A 24104-nucleotide genomic window follows, 5' to 3' on the forward strand; every position below is an offset into this window, starting at 1 on the left:
CTGTTTGCGGGGGCGCTGTTAGAGTAAATAGGGGTAAAGTGGCGCAAACAGCGGCCGGTGAAGAACAAGTTAACTAACAACAACAGAGAATTTCAGAAAAAAAGAGAAGCGAGAAGAATGGCGGAAAACAATAAACAAGTAATAAAAACTCAGTGAGTGTTTTAGCGCAATTTTCTCACGTCATGGGATCACAACACTAAGAGATAGTAAATCTTTTCCTTGATTTTTTTTGTGCGTTCCCGAGATTAGACCTTCCTTAACATACTGCCGAAAACCCGAAGTCTCTAGGTGGTCTGGTTGAGGAGTAGATAGAAGTACAAGATTGGTGCGCACAGACAGAACAGAAATCATGAGTTAACAATCGCAATTTTGTCCGGTGGAAAATTGCGCTAAAAACTAATCAAAGACCCACCCGCTAGTTTCCACTCTAAAGGGTTTTACGAGACAGTCGACGGAAAGGCACTGGATAAAGACTATGCAATCTGCAAGAACTGCTTTGCAAAGATAAAATATAACAGCAACACTACGAATCTGCAAATGCACCTCGTTCGCTACTGACGTTTCAGTATTATGGTTTACACATGTTAATGTTCATGTTGTTTTGTAATGTTCATGCACTTTTATCTGTCTAGATGTACAGTGTTTACATTTAAGACCAGGAGGCAGTTATTATGCAAGTGCATATTTCTTTGCACAATGTTGGAAATGTTGGCATTAATAAATGCATAAAATTTCCTTATTTCCTTATTCCTTCTTTTTCTTTTCAGTCACATATATTGTGATATATCGTTGATGAAATTTCTTCCAATATATTGAATATCGTAGATATCGCGAATCGTGATATTATCATATCGTGGACCACATATCGCCACAGAATTGAATCGTGAGGTACCTGTATCGTCCCACCCCTAATTGTGGTGGTGATGATAGTGATTGTTTGTTTTGTTTTTCTTTGTGTTTTTCCTTTTCTGTTTCCTTATGTTTCCATTGTCTGTTTATTTTGTTTTTATATCATGTTTTTTTCTTTGGTCTGCTTTTCCTTTTCCTCACTTTCTCTTCATTAGATGGCCCCTGGTGGTGTGAGGGTGTGGAATTGACTGTCATAGTTCCAGTGGAGGGACTGAAGACTACATTTTATTGTTTAATGTTATTTTTTAGTGCCATTTTTCTTTATTAATTTTCATTATAATTTTTATATTGTATTTGGTGCTGTCAGAGTATGTTGTACATGTGTGCTGAGGAGAATTGTGGAATGAGCTGTATTTTGCATAGAAGTATGCAATGCAAAATGTTTACTGATGCTGATATGTTTTCCAATGATGATGTGTACATTAGCAGTTGGCATATTCTTTATAAGGAAAGGAATGTTTTCACTGATACAAATGTACCACAAATGTATACAATGAAGGACAGGTTTCTTAATATGGAAGGTGGACTGCACCATGTGTAACCATGAGGTATATGTTCCATTTTAAACAGAAGCAACATGTTTTGCTACCTTATACCTTATATCCTTAGCTCAATCCTTACTGTACTAACTCCAGCGAAACATTATAACAAGCTTAATTTTCAAATCTACAGAGCTCTAAGACTATGTGCCATATTACTAGAGAGAAGAGCAGCACCATCCCAGGAGGGATGAATACCATCTCTTTTCAACAGGTCAGGTCTGCCCCAAAAACTTTAACAATTGTCTATGAATTCTATATTATTTTGCGGACACCACTTAGACAGCCAGCCATTGAGTGAGGACAATCTACTGACTATCTCATCACTCCTGCAAACGGGAAGGGGGTCAGAGCAAATTACAGTGCCTGACATCGTACTTGCGAGTTCACACACCTGAATAATAATCTCAGAGAATTTACGATTAGCATTAGCCAGCACTTTTAAATTTGCTTTGATGTCAGGCGCTCTGGCTCCCGGCAAACATGTGACTATGGTGGCTGGTGTCTCTATTTTCACGTTCCGTGTGATCGAAACACCAATAACTAGGGCACAATCAACAGAACTCTCAGTGGGTGTTTCACTGTGTTTGTTGACTGATTCTCTATCACAGTTGTTTATTAGACTAGTAAAAGGTGTGAGCGAGCGCGAGAAAAAAAGACGGCAAGCACGGATGGCAGGTTAACAGGTTAGCAAAATATTAACGTGTTGTGCTAGCGTTAACGATTTAGATAAAAGCTAGCGATGTCAGATTAATGTGATAGGCAAAATTAGACAATATCTAATATGTGGTGATGAGTAAGTTATATTTATCAATATAAATAACAAGGAAAGATAGTAAATAGAGATTCAAAACAGAAAGCTATACAGAGCTTACAGACGCAAACCACTCAGCAGCAAGGCAGACAGGAGCAATCGATCCTTACAGGAGCTAACTAGCTATCCACACCATGTGACTATAGCAGGTAAGAGGTCTGTTTCCAAATCGTAGGCCAAAGACTGAAGAGTGGTGAGTGCTTTTATGGGATCTTGATTGCAGTGCTGATATAAGACTGAAAAAAATCTGGATGAACTGGAAGAGAGGGCAACTCTCTGAGAAAACAAAGGAAATTAAAGATGCAAGCAGCGATGAAAGTGACTGCAAACCTTTTATATGCTACGTCAAAAACTTAAATGGAGCTGGTTTAAATAAACATTTCAAAACCGCACTCAGAACTACCAAAAACGACCAAACGGGAACGTTGTGTGGAGGTACAGTGCAACCACAGGAGCACGTTTTAGTTGGTTGGTTCCCTTAAGGCTTAGGGAACGTTATAACCCTGAGGGAACGTTCCCTAAATGTTAGGTTTTGGTTTGAACTAACCGTTAGAGAACCATAAACTAACGTTCCCTAACGTTCGGGGTCGGGTGTGTGCGCACAGAAAACGGTACCGAATAGAGCTCTTTTTTTGTGTCGTCACTCTGTTTTTTAGATCTACATGTCTGCTCTACTCATTCTCCCAGACGTTTACATTTTTTAACGTTTCATGAGACATGCAGCGCATGCCAACTCGTGTCCCGCCGGGTAGATCAGCACGTCACAGTACACATGTGCGCATCTACCACAAACGCAGGACATCAGTTCTGACTGGATCGCTTCCCAAATCGTCCCTACCAAACATTTTCGCTAGTTTTACTTGCTGACGAAAATGCCAATAGATTTTCATCATAGTTTTTGTCATTCAAAACTAGTTTTTATTTAGTTATCGTCTCGTTTTCGTCTGTGAAAAAATGTCGTTGACGAAAATCTACTGCTTTTCCTGCATGTCAATTTACTGTTTAATTTGGGGAAGCAAATTTGCAAAGCAAAATTAAAATGGACCGAAAATTGCCTGTTGAATATTATAGGTTGTATTTTTAAACAGTTTGAATATTTTGGAAGTGTAATATGAAAGGTGATATGGATTATTGCATTTGTAATATTGAAAATATTCACAGCTTAAATATTCAACCATGCTGAATTTCAGCCCATAAAAATGCAAGCCCTAAAAACACAATGCATTCAAATGCAAGCATAGTTAATGCAATGCATATTTCTTTCAAGTAGTGCAATTCAACAGGCTTTTTTTGTTTCAAAAACATTTGGCATTATTTTACTTCCACAGAACTGCACATCAAACAACTGTTTCTTCAGTGCCTCCAAAACAAATTCATTTTTGTCTTTTTTTTGTTGTCTTTTTTTATTATTTTTGCTTCACTTTTGTATGAATTTTTTTTTCTTTCATGACATGAAATCAAGTGGTTTCAGTTGACTGAATTAAAGGAAAAAAGACTGTAATTGAACTAGTGGAAAAGTGTTTATTTTTAAACATTTTTTATTAATATAGTAGATTGAACATTGATTCAACGATAGGAGCATGTTTTTTGTCTTCAATATTAATATTGTTTCAGGTAAAATGATGCTGAAAAAACATCACTTTATAATGTGTAATCAATAATAGTACCATTGAATTCTGAAAGAAATCTCAACATTGTTTCAACATTGAATGTGCAAAAATGATGGTGAAAAAATATAGCTTAGTAATGTTGATTTAATAATTTATTTGTGGTTGAAATATAAACATTATTTCAACAGTAACTGAGGGTGCAAAAGTGATGTTGAAAAAAAATAATATAACTTTGTTCTGTTGAATCAATATTATTACCACTGATTTCTGGTTAAAATCTCAGTATTGCTTTAACAGTAACTGAGGGTGCAAGAGTGATGCTAAAGCAACAACTCTGTGAAAGTGAAAAGAGTGAAAAGAAGCACTTACTTACAGTTAGAAAGTATTGAAAATAGTTTTCTGTTTATCTGCTCTTTCTTCCAGGTTTTTTTTTTTGTTTTTTTTTTTTATAGAAGGATTGAGGGTTGGCTCTATTAACATTAAATGTAAGCATGCTCTGGTTTCTGAAACAATAGAGCAAAAAAAAAAAAAGTAAATGTTATTTTCCTTCAAGAAACGATCCAGAGGTCGAATTAAAATTTGATTCTTGATTATTCATTTGCGTCTGGTTCATTCTCAAATCCTACACAATTTAGAGGATTTTTTTTTCTTTCTTTTTTTAAACGTAGTATGTGTGCAGTATGTTTTAGTAATAAAAATATAGAAATACACTATCAACCCTGTTAAATCATTAATTTCAAGATACTCTGATATTTAACGGCAACTTAGACATTGCTGCACCCTTTTTTTTCTTTTTTTTTTAAAGACAGAACATTTCTTCCATTGGATTTCCATACTCGACCACTAGAGGGCTTGCACATGTCTTTGAGCGAGTCCTACACGCCTGTGTCTTTAAGAGCACCCGCTTGCGCTTCACTCACCACAGGAGCTGGATCACTGCGCGTCTCCGAAGCTCTGTCCGTTCCTGAAGAAAAGTAAGTGTGTTTATCATTTTCAAGTAGAAACATGTACGTTCGTGATGATGATGTTATTATGATGGTGTCACATTAATCTTGTAAGTTAATTTGCACAATATGACATTTTCCGTTAATCTTTGTCGGAAAGCTAAGAAAGTGAAAGTGATAGGGCTGGGTACAAAATATTGATTTCTCGATTTTAATCGATTCTCATTTTTACGAAACAATATCGATTCTTAAATCCCAAGAATCAATGAGTCATCCTGTTTTCAGTTGATGAACATATTTGTTTATGTTCAGTATAGAAATGTATAATATCTGTAGCAATTTCACAGAAGGATTGTAATACTCTTTTATTTGTAATTTCCAAAATGTTCCTCTATTTCAGACCACACACACACCAACACCCTTTTTCCGGTAGGTAGGCTATATATTTATGCAAAACCAAATGTTCACGTGACCTGTAACTGATTAAAGTTGTTTTGAATGTAACTCTCCGTTACCAGTTTTCAAGGACCATCTGACCTATCCAGAGCTACCTCCTCTGAAAGGCTGTTGTTGGGGCTTTGAAGAAGGACAAGACTGAACCTCCGGGATGATGAAGTGTAAAACAGACTGCATTGAAAGGCCTCTGTCTCTGGCCTTTGAAAAGCTCGGTCATGCTGTTGGAAGATATCCATATGTGTTTCTTTTATCAGCTGTATGTGTGGCTGCTGCCCTTGGATCTGGTTTCATCTTTTTTCATGAGATGAAGGCAAATGATATTGAAGACCAGTTTACGCCTGTCAATGGACCTGCCAAGTTGGAGAGGGCGATTGTGGTGGAAAATTTCCCACAATCTGAAGAGTTTTCTCCGCTACGGCTTGCGTCTGAAGGCACTTATGCCTCTTTGATCATCACAGGCTTGCACGGAGAAAATATATTAACTGAAGCAGCTTTTAACGACATTATAGAGTTAGATAGAAAAGTGAAAAGTATGACGACAGGAAACAAGACTTTTGAAAACCTCTGTGCCAAAACAAAGGGGAAGTGCATGTCAAACGCAATTTTAGACATTATAAATTACAATCCTATTGAAATAGTTTCTTTAAAAGTAAAATATCCGTTGAATAATACCGTGTTTCTGGGAGCAACCGTCGGCGGTGTAAAGCTAAAGCCAGAGAGCTCAGAGCTCACCAGTGCCAAAGCAATCAGGCTTTTTTATTTCTTAGACGAGAAGAAGACGGAGGACAACCTTCACTGGCTTGATGGCTTTCTAAAACTCCTCTCAAACTCTACAGAACAGAAAACGGTAAGTAAAAATACTGAGTTATTAATTAGATAATGACCAGGGCTTGAGATTATTAACACCCTCCAAACCAGCCACATGCGTGTGTATTTCAGCGGTGGCATGTAACGCAGTCACTCCTACTAGCCATGGTGACGAGTCGAATTTTATATATAATACATACATTTTTTCAATCTTTAAATTGAAAAAAGAAAAGAAAAAAGGCATCTGAAATAATAAACGTCTCTAAAACATCTTTAAAAAGGCATCTGAAATAATAAACGTCTCTAAAACATCTTTAAAAAGGCATCTGAAATAATAAACGGATGCAATGTAGTGAAATATCTGAAACGCTTCCAATACTAATTTTCCGCAGAATAGATTCAGGATACCAGCTGCTCTTTCTGTCTTATCTCTCCAACAGTGAGTTACGCACAAACCCGCCTTTCCTCACTCGCTTCATTTGATCTGGATGAATATTGTTGTTGTTATAGGACTTGAATTCTACTGTGGGATTGCATGTATTGAGCATAATTGTATACGTTTAAAGCTGCCTCTCATTACTAAATTATAGTTGTGCTTAAACAGTCAAATACACAGAAATGAATGTCAAAATGCCAGTCTTGGCGAGTATTCATTGAAACACAGTCAGTTATGTTTTATCACATGTGTAACAGCATAACGGATCTGTGCATCAGGTCTTAAAGTGACTGCTGCCAAATAATGAGATAATATTAAAAATATTTATATGGCAGTTTTCCCCGTGAAAATGCATCAGTGTCAAAATTGTGACCAGTGAAAATGCAGAGTGGCAAGTATCTTTGGAAAAGCTCTAGCCACAGTGGATGATGAGCAAAAAACAGTTAGTGTCAAGCCCTGGTAATGACCATTGTGTGAGTAAATAATTTTATGGAGCAGTGTTTGGTAACACTTTATTTTACAGTGCTTTTGTTACATATGGTACATGTACTTACCATAGTAATACCAGTAAATTATGCATAATTACATGCAACTAACCCTCAACCGAACTCTAATCCTACTCTAACCCTATAGTAAGTGCATGTACTGTAGGTAGTCGACCAGAATGCCTATTACCGCCGTGGCACAATTAAAGGATTAGTTCACTTTCAAAAAATGTTTTTGCTGATAATTTACTCACCCTGATGTCATCCAAGATATCCATGTCTTACTTTCTTCAGTCGAAAAGAAATTAAGGTTTTTGAGGAAAACATTCCAGGATTTTCAATGGCAACCAACGGTTTGAAGGTTCAAATGTCCGTCTCAATGCAGCTTCAAAGTCTCGACACGATCCCAGTCGAGAAAGAAGGGTCTTATCTAGCGAAACAATCTGACATTTTCTAAAAATAAATATATACTTTTTAACCACAGATGCTTGTCGTGTACCATCTCTGAGATGCGCCATGCATTGCCTCATCACGTTGGAAAGGTCACGCGTCACGTCATCTATCCGAGTTATTTGTCTGAAATGAATGGCGAAAAATTCCATCTCATTTTCTCATCTTTGTTTTAATTTATTATTATTATTATTTTATTTTTCTCCATGACCTTTCCAGCGTGATGACGTAATGCATCTCAGAGATGGTACAAGACGGGCATTTGTGGTTAAAAAGAATATATATATATATATATATATATATATATATATATATATATATATATATATATATATATATATTTAAAATGACCGATCGTTTCGCTAGATAAGACTCTTATTTCTCGACTGGGATCATGTCGAGACTTTGGAGCTGCACTGAGACGGACATTTGAACCTTCAAACCGTTGGTTGCCACTGAAGTCCATTATATGAAGAAAAATCCTGGAATGTTTTCCTCAAAAACCTTAATTTCTTTCAACTGAAGAAAGAAAGACATGGATATCTTGGATGACATCGTTGGTGAGTAAATGAAAGTGAACTAATCCTTTAAACCAGTCGCATTTCAAAGTCATTCGCGTAATGACCGCCAGGTGCAAATGGATATTGTGCAAAACCGCAGCAATTGCCGCATTTTGAAACGTAATTGTGGCTGGTGTCAATTAACAGTAAGGATGAAATACTACAACTATGGTTAGCAGAATAGAAACTATTTTTAGAACAAAAAAATAGAATCAAAAGTTAAAAATAGAGACGACAACAATATAGCCTATATTTCATATTGTAGAAAACAGAAGCCTATTCCTATAAAAATATTGGGGTTTTCTATACAGAAATGTTGAATTAGTGTTTGACAAACGCGGCGACGCGTTCATTTGGATTTATTTTACTCTTAACAGCTAAAATAACTTAGGCTAATATACTCTGTAATGTTTTGGTCATACAGATAAGAGTAGAGTAGCCTACATCATTCAAAACTCTACTTTTACTTTTATGAACTTTTATTCATATTAGTCTAACGACAAAAGTTTGACTGTCGTCTCTGTCTCCGGGGACTGCGCGTCACAAAAATGAACCAAAAGCCAGTTGCCTCAGCTCAGTCATGATGAGAAATAGGCTATGTCTAAAGCCTTTAAATGTCTAAATATTTAAAGGGATAGTTCGCCCAAAAATGAAAATTGTGTCACCATTTACTCACCCGCAAGTTGTTTCAAACCTGTATGAATTTCTTTTTTCTGCTGAACACAAAAGAAGATATTTTGAAAAATGTCGGTAACCAAACAGTTGATGGACCCCATTGACTTCCATAGTAGGAAAAAAAAATACTATGGAAGTCAATGGGGTCCAGCAGCTGTCTGTTTACCGACATTTTTCAAAATATCTTCTTTTGTGTTCAGCAGAAATTCATACAGGTTTGAAACAACTTGCGGGTGAGTAAATGGTGACACAATTTTCATTTTTAGGCAAACTATCCCTTTAATAATTGTTATCTGATTATGTAATCCATATGAAACTGAGAGGTACAGAGGATCTACTCAAACATGTTTAGCTATCATGTGAGCGCTTCCCAATGAGGAAAAGACAAGGCATGCGTGAAAATCTCGCTCTAATTAAAAGTAAATCGCCCTGAATTAAAATGTAAAAACAGATCAAATAATTTATTTGTTGAAAAGTTGCGATATTGTTCCATTTAAGCTCGTAATTATTCTATAAATGTTATTTAGTTTAACAGCAGCACGAAGCACTGTGGTTCGAGATTTATTTGAATAAAAATGAAATTCACAAATCGCACCCTGGTTGTAAGGACCCAAAGATCCCTGTGGAATTTAATATTGAGTTGAACATTTTGTTCATGACAACAAATGAACATGCGTTTGAAGATTTTAATTAGTTTTGCTTGGAAAAAGCTGGCCCAAACCGGACTAGTGTCTTAATTCTTCAATTATTAAATAATGAAATATTTAGTTAATAAACTTTTATCAAGGGGGTGCAGGAGTGTTAATCGCCCCTCTTTCATATGGAGAGTGTCGGATAGCCAGCCTGATGATGCAGAACAGGCAAAGGCAAAATTCTTTTAAGGATAAATCTCTTGATGTGTCCAAATGTACACTGTTAGACTTTTCAAGGGTTTTTTACAGGAACTTAATTAATATTTACAGTACCAAACCATATTTCAGTTTTACAGTAAATGATACTGTAATTGTGTAATACAGTGCATTACTGTAAAACAAAGCTAATCAGTGCACTACTGTAATTAGTTTTTTTATTTGTACTAAATATAAATTAGATTTCATAATTTTGATATATGATTAATTTTATTTTTATCATACATAAGTACTACTGACATACAAACCAATTAGACAAAGTTATCACAAAATATCTTTTTTTTATTTAAAACATTTAATATATCAGGGGTGCAAACAGCGCGCTTTTCGGCCCCTCCCGCTTTTTTCACGTCAGTTTGGGTGACTTGTGTGAATCGTGCAGATCCGAAGAGTTTTTTTTTAAGGGGGGGGGGGGGTGGTTTGAGAGGGTCTGATTATGACACACACACTTCTCGAGCCGCGCCGAAACCGCGTGCTAGAAATAGAACCGCAACCGATGCCAATTTTTCACGCGACACGCAAGAGTGTTGGAAGTTTTCAGACAAAATAGAAGGCGCAAATACATATTAATAAATTACATTTTGATGCTTGAAAGTCTCTCGGTTTTTGAAAAATGCATATATAATTGTAATTTAAAAAATAGGCCTAATTATCGATTTTCAAATATTGCCCCTGTCAATAGGCCTACAGAACGAAATATTCTGTAGCCTATTTTGCCGTCAATATAGCCGACGTTGTCTTTGCTGTATCAGGCTATATATATTATGTTTAACATCCAAGTGTAGATGGTCTGTCGGCGCACAGAGCCACGCAGTCGCAGCACGTTAAGTTCGTGAACACCGAATTCCCTTTTCTTTCTTATCTATTTGTGTTTGAACAGACATGTGCACGAAAAAATAAGCCAGTGTCCGTCTCAACGAGTTTCCCCGTAAACGCAGTCAAAATAAAACGGATGCGTGTCATTACCGGTATTAGATACGTGCATTCGTCTTAAAGGGACAGCACCCAATATACCTGCAGCTGTTTGTGTCACCAAAGTTAATCAAACAACAAAAGAGAAAGAGAAAAATCACGTTTTGTCAAAAGATAAACTGTATTAATACTTAATACAGTTAATTTACCTGAAAAACATAAAGCACTGCTTTATTTCTCGTGTATTTGTGTTTTATTGTATTTATATTTGTATTATGTTTATTAGTTTCTATGCAAATGCACTAGGCCTACCCTACACAATTACCCCAATCATCCTAGAATTATTAATTCTTTACAAAAAGAGCTATTCAAATCATCAGGTGAAATTGTTTTCAGGAAGTAGCAGTAAAGCAAGAAGAAGAAGTTCAAGATAGTTTTTCTAAATTTCATTTGACTCTATGTGCCTATAGGGGTGGGTTGGGGATGGTGGCAATGTAGTATCTGGATATTTGCCGCGGGACGAGGGCTTCGATTACCTCTCTCTTTTTTGACCATACATGTGTTTGCACCCCTGATATATATCACAAAATAAACAGTCTACCAATGCTGGAAATGATGTGTGAAATTTTTACACATTAATGGGTGAGTTTATTTTTTGTGTTAATTTTAACTCATTCATTGTGTTAATGATTTTAACAAAGTAAATATGTCAGAAAGGTTAGCACAAAGATGTGTAAACGTGTTAAATTAACACATTATGTGCTGTCTTTCACTGCACACATTGTTAAAAACATACATAAAATCATAAACAAAACATTAGCATTTGACTAAATGAATGTAGAGTCATTGGTTGTTTAGCTTATACAAGTATTATAATGAAATATCAACCATTATATTCATAAAACTGCAGAATATAAATACATTTTTAAGCAGTCAAAAAGGAAATGTCCAACACAGGACAAAACACAGTTCTTTTCACAATACATGACACATAACCCCACCATCAAAATAATTTCACTTATTTACAAAGATTTGTTGGATTCATGTACACTGGTGGACAAAAGAAGTATTTAAGTGTCAATGTTTTTGAAATAAGATGCTCAAGAAACATTTCTTATTATTATCAATGTCTGACTGTCTAGTCCTCCATCTTTTCTACAGCATAGGAGTAAAAGTCATCATCAAAATAATCTTTAAAAAGCCAACACAATGTTTTTGTCCACCTTTGCGAATAAATTAACTTCTCCAAAGATTGGTTCCTGTTCAGAACTTGACTGACAACACCAGAATGTTCCCTGGTCTGTATGCGTGTCCACAAACACAAATGTACTCAGTCCTTCAGAGGAGAGCCTGGTTCCAACACTATATGAGAGAGAGAGAGAGAGAGAGAGAGAGAGAGAGAGAGAGAGAGAGAGAGAGAGAGAGAGAGAATATTAGTGTCACATTATTTTTAACCTCCTTTTTTGTAAATTTCTATTATTATTTTCACAAAAACTTAAGAATATATATTTGTAAACAGCTTTTGTCAATAAATTGCATACAAAAGAACTAAATCAAATTATGCCAGATTAAATTTTAATACTTACAAATCCTAAATTCTGTCCAAAAATGCTGAGATCCATAGAGAGAGAGACTGAAATGATTTTAGCCCATAGAGAGAGAGACTGAAATGATTTTAGCCCATTTCAGCTTGTCTGCAGTGAAGGGGCTCCTGTCCTGTTTGAGACAAATACACAGTAAGACACATGCAAGAAACGTTCTCCTTCCTACAGTAGTTAACCCACCTGTGCGCTGATATTAGGACCTTCCTGGTCAGGTGGGACTGCAATGGTAGAGAGTCTTCTGCCTAATAAAATATCAAAATAATGCAAAAAATATAAACTTAAGTTGTTTAGAATGCTAGATTTGGTATGAATGAATTAGTGAGAGTTTTACTGCAGTGCTTACCTGGATACATTTAATCTGGTGAGACTGAACAAAGACAATGGTCCATCTTCTGATTGGTTCATTTGCTGTGTAATAAATATAAAGTTAGACATGATGCAAAGGTCACTTATTTGATATAAAGTTAGCCAATTTTATAGAGATGTTATAATATATTGTAAGCTACCTAGTCTGCACCAGTGGCTCCAAAGCACTTTTCACATATTGCTAATCATTTCAGCAAACTTATCTCAACATATAGGCAAATGGCCTACCACCGGAATCTTGCTAGAAGTCACCGATTGGCGCTTTGTTGCAGTTGCATTTAAACACATATAAAAATGGAAGTAAATATTAAATTCCTTTAAAAAAAACTATAATATGTTATAGTTTGCAAACTAATGCTAAAACTATAAAGGTTCTCATCAGTAGGCCAACATTATCTACAACCAAAACAGAATTTCACATTAGTTAATTCACATTTATTGTTAATGTAAACGCGTTGCTCGTTGGCATATTTTAACTCAACAATTCAATAATCTAACAAAGTCTGTAAAATGAAACGTTAGCGCAGTTTACCGTGGTAAAGTTCGTTACTGCCATGTTGACGAGTAGGCTAACGTTATAACATAGGTTAAACTGGGCACAATCCTGTCAACACACACAGAGAATGTTGTTTTTTTTTACCTTGCTTGCTGGTCTTTCTTTTTCAGTGAAGTGAATTCTGTCTCTTCCAAGGGCCAGACACGAACGGCGCGATCCAACAAAAGACAGACCCCACTGATATTACACTGGATGCCCCGGCGCGACACAACAAATCCCAGACAGTGTATATAGTGATTCGCCGTTATATTTCTGACGTAGGCTACGGTACTCCGAGTTCAAGCGCTCACGCTATTTCTGACAAGGGACAAACAGGTTTGCATTTTGTATTAAAGGTCCGGTCACTTCAATGTGTCCAATATAGACAGCCTCTGGCTATTATAGTGTTGTAGACATGCGGTGTAAGGCACAAATTAGGAAATAAAAAGCACGATGGAATGGTGCCAGCCAGAGAGGCCGTTACGTCAAATACAGTAGTATACAGCAAATTTAAAAAATACAGTAAGTCTCTGAATGTGGTGTTAGACGTCGCAGAAAATTCCCATGATGCAATGGGAATCACAGTTATTTACTGTAAAGAGAAATAGCAGTATAATACTGGGGGATTTAAAGTAAATAACTGTAGAAATTACAGAAAAGCCTAACAGTGTAGGCCCTATAGCCTACTGTAGTTTTATTTATTGAATTTAAAGGTTTTTCACACAAAATTTCAATTGAAGTCTTCAATCCAGTCGTTGCAACTGGTTTTGTAGAGTTTTAGAATGTTTGAGCAGTGTGTGTGTATGATTGTCAATCTGGCATTATCCAAACATGAATTGTTGACGAAGCGCGTTCATGCCAACTAAACGAATGCGAGTGAGCAGCAGACACAGAGCTCTTTAATTCGTGATCGTTTTATTTTAAGGAGAATTCTGCTAGGCATTCTGTGTCTTTGAAGCAACAAAGGCTAAATAATTTGTTACAGTGTTTTTTTTTTTCTGTGATTTGTGTGGATGACAGTATTATTATTATTAGCCTTTATGATGTGTTTTTACTCTGAAATGTTTAATTTCGAGAGAGACCCCAAAAACTTAAAGTTAAACTTGCTAAAAAGAGATCAAGCATGAGAGAGAGGCAAAGAAAAACCCATGTTAATTTATGTTGCTTTGAACTATTTTCATTTTGTACTGTTTTAATTGTTTAATTTTGCTGCAATTTCTTTGGCAATACAAATTTAAAGTGTCGCAAGAATAACAGTCTGTGTTTCTTATTTTGCACTGCAAAGCGAATAAACTCTAAACTCGATGCAACCCTGTTTTAAATAAATAAACTGTCCCGAAACTTTATCTAAACCTTGAAATGGTATTTCCATTTGGTATATGAAACCCTTCAAACTTAATTAATTTTTTTGAAAACATTTTTTTTTTTTTTTGCTATGGCCAAATCAAATCAAACACAACAAAGCTCTGAAAAGTGTTTTGAATCAATAAATTAACATTTCAAAAGTTTTTATTTTTGACAAATGTTAAACTAGGGACAAAATTATAAGACGGTAGAGCTGAGCTTCGCACTAGGAACGTTTGAAGCTCCGCGAGGCGCATGTTGTTGCGTTGACCACACAGCTATCGCCTGAACTCTGGCCAGAGAATGAGCTTAACGTCTTGTCATGCAAAGCCTCATTGATGTAGCCCAGGGGTCTCCAACACGTCGCTCGCGAGCTACCAGTAGCTCGTGGCCTGATTGGAGGTAGCTCGCAGAGGGCCGTTCACATATCGCGTCTTTTGCGCGCTCAAGTTCGTTATTTCAAATAATTGAAGAGACGCGCTCATTTTTTCCAGGCGCAGCGAGTCAGCATGAAGGATGGGGGTGCACCCAAACACTACGGGTGTTTTTTTTCTTCTCCGTAAATAAATCTTCTAGCAGAGCTACAGCAAAGAGTTTTTCGGTGGTGGAAATCCATTAGCTATTAAAACTTCATTGTCGTTGTGGAGAGCGCAGGGCATGGTTGCATAGCAACGACAGACGCCACGGGAAAATCTGACCGAATTTTACTATTAATAATAAAAGATAAGCTAATGTGCATTGTATATGTCAGTAATTTATCTTTTTTGAATCATTCTTTTTAATAAAAAATGATTTAAAGGCTGAAATATCTTTTTATAAAAACTTTTTTGTCAAAACTTTATTTGAACTTGTACATGTCAGTAGATAACATCATTGTGGATCCATACAACTTTTAACACACTTCCGGTTGACGAATGTGCATGCGTCGCGTCTGAACGCGTTGTCTTTGGAGCTCCATCGATTTGATTTATAATTCTTGATTTTTCTCTTTAAACTCACTTACAACGAACATTTTCTACTTTTCCTCACTGAGAAGCACTACTGCTCAAACCTCATAGTTACAACGCGGACTGTTGAGCAGACGCATCTCAAGCCTATTAGTGATCCAACGTCGGATACTCTTATAGGTTACTCCTGGGGATCACGGCTGAACGCGTCTTCTCCACACTCACTTACAAACAAACATTTTTTTTCGCCTATCGTGCGTCTACTCTACACCCGTACCACTAAAAAGACGGATTATATCCAAGACTTCAGTCATAAATTAGTATTAATATTGATAGCATCACTGGTAGCGTCGTTGCTAACTTACTGTCCATCTGTTAAAATGGCGAATATATCAGATGTAAGTAGTCTACCTTTTGGTGCAGGTGAGGACACATTTGAGCTTCATGCACTACAGTCTGAGCTGGAAGCTGTTGAGAAACAGATCCACGACCTTTTAGTGAGACAAGCCGAGCTAAGAGACCGGCGGTTAGCTCTTGAAACATCACGCGCCGATGCACACAAATCAGTGATTAACGTTACTAACCCGCTGACTCCGACCTCGTCTACTCCGTGCGTTTCTCAACATCGGTCCCGAGCGTCGAGGTCGCGATCAGCCATGGTCTCGTTCAATCCGGCTCCAACACGCCACCACGAAGCCTGGATGGTTCCGCAGCGTAAGACGCGAGTCAGGTCTAGACCAAGAAGACTCTCTCCGACCCTCCCGGTTTTCAGTTATCCACACAAAACCGCTTCTCCCCTCTTCGCGAAACTGAACGCGATGCTGTGATCATCGGCGATTCCATCGTTCGGCACGTACACGCTACGTTAGGTAAAAGTAAGGTGCACAGTCACTGCTTTCCTGGTGCTCGTGTTTCTGAAATCGCTGCTCACATTCCCGAGATTCTGAACGGTGACGAGCGCGTCGGAACTGTGGTCTTGCAAGCGGGAGTGAACGACATCAGGCTGCGCCAGATGGAGGTTCTGAAGAAAGACTTCAGGAATCTCAGTGTTTCCCCTACCATTATATAAGGGGGGCGCCCCGCCCTCCTAACGGCTCCCCCCGCCCCCCTTGAAGGTCAAGTAAATTTGAATTGATTTTCTTTATAGCGCCAGATTAATTTTTTTTTTTTTTATTAGAAAAACTAAATAGCCCTTAAGTAATATGGTATTTATCTTATTTCCATGATGGCATGTCTTTTCTGTCTGTGTTTGCGCGTTTACGATTATCCCAATGAGTGCGCAAGCGCGCACACTCACACACAAACAAACACTTGCGTCAAATACAGAGCACTAGCGGACAGAGAGCGCGCGGCTGGAAATATGTCGCTGAACTGAAGATGGCAACACTCGCTCTACTGCGAGTAGCAGCCGGAGTAGCTCTCCTGCTCCAAGTCTAACGCCCGTTTCACACATATTTCGTTTGCAGTGTGTATGCGGTGAGTATTGTTTTCCGTACCCATGTTTACAGAGCTTTCACGCTGCACGCGGATGCAGTCCGTCGATGATCGATCCGTTCCAGTTGCGGTGCGTATACAGCAGTGCAGCGATCGTTTCCGCACCGAGTCTATTTTTGCCGTTGATATACTGTCTATGATTTTTGCTGTGCTGCAAACGCTGAATTGACCTGAAAATGTAGTCATTTCACCATAAGTGCGATTAATTAAATAAAATGTATGTATTTATACCATAAATTTATTTAATTAAATACTACTTATTTCATTTTAAGACCGGGGTAAAGCAAGGAAAACTACAATTTACCTCAACAAGGCGACATAATGACATACGTGGAGGTGGAAAAACAAGTTCTTTGTGACATGCAAGATTTATTGTATTAAAATTGAAATGCAAAAGATTTTAATATAAATACATGGTTAAATATTTTACCACTTGCTTGAGCAACTTAATATATAATTATATAGAAGTAATGCATTGAATAATACATTGTTTAAATTGTGTTTAAATGTGAACGCGCGTTCACAGCAGTGCTGCGTCTGACCAACACAGTCTCTCCAATAAATGCATCATAGAAATAAAAACTTCTCACAAAAAAAGCCCATTTAAAATTTGTTTGTCATATAAATGTATTAACTAACATTAACGAACAATGAATGAGCAATATATTTGTTAGTATTTCTTTCTTTTTTTCTTTTTTTAGTTGTTAGTTAAAAAATAAAACTATTTAAGCTCTGGTCCATTAATATTAACAAATACTAATATAAATTTAACAAAGGTTATTTGCAAAAGTCAATTTAAAAAAGATTTAAATGTGTTTATTTTATTTTTTTAAAGAGATATCTTATGTTAACATTTTTTTTTAAACATTTGTGTTTTAAGGTAACTTTTACAAAGCATTACCCTCCCAGACAACCAATTAATGTGACAGATAGATAGATAGAAAGATAGTGTCTGTGTCAATTTTCCCCAACCGGATCTTCTGTCGGATAACATCTCCAAAATGTTAAATACCTTTTGACTAGTAACCAAAAGTCCAAATCATAGTCTCTGCTGCACCAATTTAACTGATATAAATACTAGTGTAGAACATTGCATAGAAACTGTGTCTATTCCACGTTTAGTGCGATCAAATAATAATTCTACTGCAGGATCTAGGAAAAATCTAATTGTTATTAAAACAGAAAATGTTGCTATTAGTAAACAAAAACAATTTCTAAAGCTAGGTCTTCTAAACATTAGATCACTCACACCTAAGGCAGTTATTGTAAATGAAATAGTCACAGATAATAGCTTCGATGTACTTTGCCTTACTGAAACCTGGCTTAAACCAAATTATTATTTCGGTCTAAATGAGTCTACTCCATCAGGATACTCCTATAAGCACGAGCTCCGTCTGATTGGTCGTGGCGGCAGTGTTGCAACATTCTATAGAGATTTTCTCAATGTTACTCAGAAAACGGTTATAAGTTTATTTCATTTGAAGTACTTGTACTAAATGTTACGCTCTTAGATGATAGAAAAACATCCCTATTATCTCTAGCCTTGGCTACCGTATATAGACCGCCTGGGCCTTACGCTGATTTCCTAAAAGAGTTTGCAGATTTTCTCTCAGACCTATTAGTCAATGTCGATAAAGCATTAATTGTTGGAGATTTTAACATACACGTAGATAATCTAAATGATGCGTTAGGGGCTGCATTTACAGATTTATTAAACTCCTTTGGGGTCAAGCGAAACATTACCGGACCAACTCATCGTTTTAATCATACACTTGATTTAATTATATCACATGGAACCGATCCAACCGATATAGATATCATTCCACAAAGTGATGATGTCACTGACCATTACATGGTAACTTGCATGTTACGTACTCCTGTAATATATCATGCTGCGCCGCGTTATCGATTAGGCAGAACAATCCTTCCATCCACCGTAGATAATTTTTCAAATTGCTTATCTGATCTGTCTCAGCTGCTCAGTGAACCCAAACAAACAGATGAACTAGAGGAATTAACTAGCACTATGAGCACCTGGAGCCGGTTGCACCAACAGGGCTTACGCCTGGTCTTAAGGTAACTAGGTCTTAACTCAGCATTCTAAGTCCGACCTAAAAGTTACGACAGTTGCACCATCCAGGCTTAAGTCCTCTTCTCGCTAAGACCGGGCGTAAATCTTACGCCTAAGTCAGTAGCAGGCGTAAATTCAAAATCTAGGCATATAATAGCGTTAATAGCCGTTAGATAATGTTTCTATAGTAACCACTTGATAACTCAGCAGCAAAGACATGGCGCGCCTTATACAGACTATACAATATACTATACAGAGCGGGCTTTTTAGACGGGAGAGAGTTATTAGGGACAGAAGCAATCCATTGGACATTTAAAATGATGAAGAGCTGATAGAGAGGTTGCGATTCTGTCGGAGAGATATATATGAACTTGTTGAAGAGCTGTCACCCGACTTACAGTATGTGTCGAACCACAACGCAGCATTGACACCAGCATTACAGCTTTTAATAGCGCTACGTTTTTATGCAAATGGTGCGTTTCAAAACACTGTTGGAGACATGATTAATGTCCATAAATCCACCGCATGTCGGGCCATCCGCAGAGTGTCACTGGCACTTAACAAAACAGCGGAAGATAGTTTACAGCATAACCTAGCAACGCACGCTGCTGGTCAACCGCACATGAACGCGCAACGCTAAGACCAGGCGTAGTTAAGCCTAGGCTTAAGTTTGGTTGGTGCAACCGACGTTAGGTCAACTCTAAAGACTGGTCTTAACTAAGACCTACTTAGCAGTTAGGACCAGGCTTAGTAAAGCCCTGTTGGTGCAACCGGCTCCAGGGTGACATATATAGGCCTACAAAAACTATTTTAGGTCTAAAACAGTTTGGATAGTTGTTTATATGAGAGTTATGAGACATTATTTAAGAGATTTAAGTATTGTATTACATGAGTAGCTCTCGTCCACTTTCATTTTTAAAAAGTAGCTCTTAAAAGAAAAAAGATTGGAGACCCCTGATGTAGCCTAAAGTTTTCTATTGCAATGTTTTATGTTGAAATGTTTTCATTATTTATTAGAGGAATTTATACTAATCTTAATACCGTAAGCCTATATAATTCTTAATAAAGAATGCTAAAACACAAATGCTGCCGACTAACATCGGTTATCAAGTCCTGATCATTTAGTTTAATTTATTTCACTGTTATGTTTCAGTTAATAAATCTACTGACTAATTAAAATAACACGAACTATAAGACACATAACCTATTGACAAACATAACCTTTCTAAATTATAGAAAAATTGGACATACAATGTTAACGTTTAGCCTACTTTGCTTGAATTTGATGCAATAATAAAGCCTACATTTGTTTCAGTTCTAAATTTGTACTGTAATTTCAGTATTGTGATTATGATTTCATTTAACTACGATGTTTTACTTGAATTGATCTGCTACCAGCTCTCAATCGCTCTCAATGAGCCGCGGCGCGGCGGCAGATTACGCAATAGAGAGAATAAACTGACACTTTTCAAGGTATGTGATTGTAGCGCCTCTTAGCGGTGAAAGGCAGCAAATGCACACCCGCGGGAACAGTGGCGGTAAAAGTATTGTTCTGGTTGAGTACCAACTGTAGGTACTTAATATTACTCGGTACTTAAATATATAATTACACTGTAACAATGACACCTTAAAATAAAGTGTAACCCAGTGTTGTTGTTGTTGTTGTTGTTGTTGTTGTTTTTTTCATTTCTACAGGTCCATGTGTCTTACTATACATCAATATCAAGACAGAATGAGCTTGAGACCAATTCAGACTCGGTTATCCCACTCTTCTCTCTTACGTATTCCCTGGCCATTACCATTTCGATTATGTCTTGTTCAAGGTATAAAGAATTAAAAATATTCACATAAGCACATGTTTCTATCCCTAGATCTGTGATTCCTCGTCCTCTTCCTCAGGTTAGACTGTGTGATTGATGTCTATAGCATGTCCTCTTCCTCAGGATAGACTGTGTGATTGATCTCTATAGCATGTCCTCTTCCTCAGGATAGACTGTGTGATTGATCTCTATAGCATGTCCTCTTCCTCAGGTTAGACTGTCTTACTGATGTCTATAACATGTCCTCTTCCTCAGGTTAGACTGTGTTACTGATGTCTATAGCATGTCCTCTTCCTCAGGATAGACTGTGTGATTGGCGTCTATAGCATGTCCTCTTCCTCAGGATAGACTGTGTGTTTGATCTCTATAGCATGTCCTCTTCCTCAGGATAGACTGTGTGATTGATGTCTATAGCATGTCCTCTTCCTCAGGATAGACTGTGTGATTGATGTCTATAGCATGTCCTCTTCCTCAGGATAGACTGTGTGATTGACCTCTATAGCATGTCCTCTTCCTCAGGATAGACTGTGTGCTGATCTCTATAGCATGTCCTCTTCCTCAGGATAGACTGTGTTATTGATCTCTATAGCATGTCCTCTTCCTCAGGATAGACTGTGTGTTTGATCTCTATAGCATGTCCTCTTCCTCAGGATAGACTGTGTGATTGATGTCTATAGCATGTCCTCTTCCTCGGGTTAGACTGTGTGATTGATCTCTATGGCATGTCCTCTTCCTCAGGTTAGACTGTGTGATTGATCTCTATAGCATGTCCTCTTCCTCAGGATAGACTGTGTGATTGATCTCTATAGCATGTCCTCTTCCTCAGGATAGACTGTGTGTTTGATCTCTATAGCATGTCCTCTTCCTCAGGATAGACTGTGTGATTGATGTCTATAGCATGTCCTCTTCCTCAGGATAGACTGTGTGATTGATGTCTATAGCATGTCCTCTTCCTCAGGATAGACTGTGTGATTGACCTCTATAGCATGTCCTCTTCCTCAGGATAGACTGTGTGCTGATCTCTATAGCATGTCCTCTTCCTCAGGATAGACTGTGTTATTGATCTCTATAGCATGTCCTCTTCCTCAGGATAGACTGTGTGTTTGATCTCTATAGCATGTCCTCTTCCTCAGGATAGACTGTGTGTTTGATCTCTATAGCATGTCCTCTTCCTCAGGATAGACGATTGATGTCTATAGCATGTCCTCTTCCTCAGGATAGACTGTGTGATTGATCTCTATAGCATGTCCTCTTCCTCAGGATAGACTGTGTGATTGATCTCTATAGCATGTCCTCTTCCTCAGGATAGACTGTGTGATTGATGTCTATAGCATGTCCTCTTCCTCAGGATAGACTGTGTGATTGATGTCTATAGCATGTCCTCTTCCTCAGGATAGACTGTGTGATTGATCTCTATAGCATGTCCTCTTCCTCAGGATAGACTGTGTGATTGATGTCTATAACATGTCCTCTTCCTCAGGTTAGACTGTGTGATTGATGTCTATAGCATGTCCTCTTCCTCAGGATAGACTGTGTGATTGATCTCTATAGCATGTCCTCTTCCTCAGGATAGACTGTGTGATTGATCTCTATAGCATGTCCTCTTCCTCAGGATGGACTGTGTGATTGATGTCTATAGCATGTCCTCTTCCTCAGGATAGACTGTGTGATTGATCTCTATAGCATGTCCTCTTCCTCAGGATAGACTGTGGGATTGATGTCTATAGCATGTCCTCTTCCTCAGGTTAGACTGTGTGATTGATGTCTATAGCATGTCCTCTTCCTCAGGTTAGACTGTATGATTGATGTCTATAGCATGTCCTCTTCCTCAGGATAGACTGTGTGATTGACGTCTATAGCATGTCCTCTTCCTCAGGTTAGACTGTGTGATTGACGTCTATAGCATGTCCTCTTCCTCAGGTTAGACTGTGTGATTGATGTCTATAGCATGTCCTCTTCCTCAGGATAGACTGTGTGTTTGATCTCTATAGCATGTCCTCTTCCTCAGGATAGACTGTGTGATTGATGTCTATAGCATGTCCTCTTCCTCAGGATAGACTGTGTGATTGATGTCTATAGCATGTCCTCTTCCTCAGGATAGACTGTGTGATTGATGTCTATAGCATGTCCTCTTCCTCAGGTTAGACTGTATGATTGATCTCTATAGCATGTCCTCTTCCTCAGGATAGACTGTGTGATTGACGTCTATAGCATGTCCTCTTCCTCAGGTTAGACTGTGTGATTGATGTCTATAGCATGTCCTCTTCCTCAGGATAGACTGTGTGTTTGATCTCTATAGCATGTCCTCTTCCTCAGGATAGACTGTGTGATTGATGTCTATAGCATGTCCTCTTCCTCAGGATAGACTGTGTGATTGACGTCTATAGCATGTCCTCTTCCTCAGGTTAGACTGTGTGATTGATCTCTATAGCATGTCCTCTTCCTCAGGATAGACTGTGTGATTGATCTCTATAGCATGTCCTCTTCCTCAGGATAGACTGTGTGATTGATCTCTATAGCATGTCCTCTTCCTCAGGATAGACTGTGTGATTGATGTCTATAGCATGTCCTCTTCCTCAGGATAGACTGTGTGATTGATCTCTATAGCATGTCCTCTTCCTCAGGATAGACTGTGTGATTGATGTCTATAGCATGTCCTCTTCCTCAGGATAGACTGTGTGATTGATCTCTATAGCATGTCCTCTTCCTCAGGATAGACTGTGTGATTGATCTCTATAGCATGTCCTCTTCCTCAGGATAGACTGTGTGATTGATCTCTATAGCATGTCCTCTTCCTCAAGATAGACTGTGTGATTGATCTCTATAGCATGTCCTCTTCCTCAGGATAGACTGTGTGATTGATCTCTATAGCATGTCCTCTTCCTCAGGATAGACTGTGTGATTGATCTCTATAGCATGTCCTCTTCCTCAGGATAGACTGTGTGATTGATGTCTATAGCATGTCCTCTTCCTCAGGATAGACTGTGTGATTGACGTCTATAGCATGTCCTCTTCCTCAGGTTAGACTGTGTGATTGATGTCTATAGCATGTCCTCTTCCTCAGGATAGACTGTGTGTTTGATCTCTATAGCATGTCCTCTTCCTCAGGATAGACTGTGTGATTGATGTCTATAGCATATCCTCTTCCTCAGGATAGACTGTGTGATTGATGTCTATAGCATGTCCTCTTCCTCAGGATAGACTGTGTGATTGATCTCTATAGCATGTCCTCTTCCTCAGGATAGACTGTGTGATTGATGTCTATAGCATGTCCTCTTCCTCAGGATAGACTGTGTGATTGACGTCTATAGCATGTCCTCTTCCTCAGGTTAGACTGTATGATTGATCTCTATAGCATGTCCTCTTCCTCAGGATAGACTGTGTGATTGATATCTATAGTATGTTCTCTTCCTCAGGT

At 37.8% G+C, this 24104-nt stretch overlaps 1 protein-coding gene across 2 annotated transcripts in view; it reads left to right on the forward strand.

Annotated features, from left to right (window-relative positions):
• Positions 1-4786: 4786 nt before the first annotated feature.
• The window catches only part of LOC308691467 (patched domain-containing protein 3-like), a 28187-nt gene continuing 8869 nt past the window's right edge, over positions 4787-24104 (forward strand). The window contains exons 1-4 of one of the 2 annotated variants that reach the window (XM_081366733.1): positions 4787-4846; positions 5217-5245; positions 5335-6119; positions 20562-20689. In XM_081366733.1, the coding sequence (XP_081222859.1) occupies positions 5424-6119; positions 20562-20689 (824 nt within the window). In that variant the 5' untranslated portion in view covers positions 4787-4846; positions 5217-5245; positions 5335-5423. The remainder of the gene's footprint in view (positions 4847-5216; positions 5246-5334; positions 6120-20561; positions 20690-24104) is intronic. The other variant, XM_081366732.1, reaches the window with a different exon arrangement.

The sequence above is a fragment of the Scardinius erythrophthalmus genome, assembly GCF_964197995.2.
Source record: "Scardinius erythrophthalmus genome assembly, chromosome: 1".
NCBI lineage: Eukaryota > Metazoa > Chordata > Actinopteri > Cypriniformes > Leuciscidae > Scardinius > Scardinius erythrophthalmus.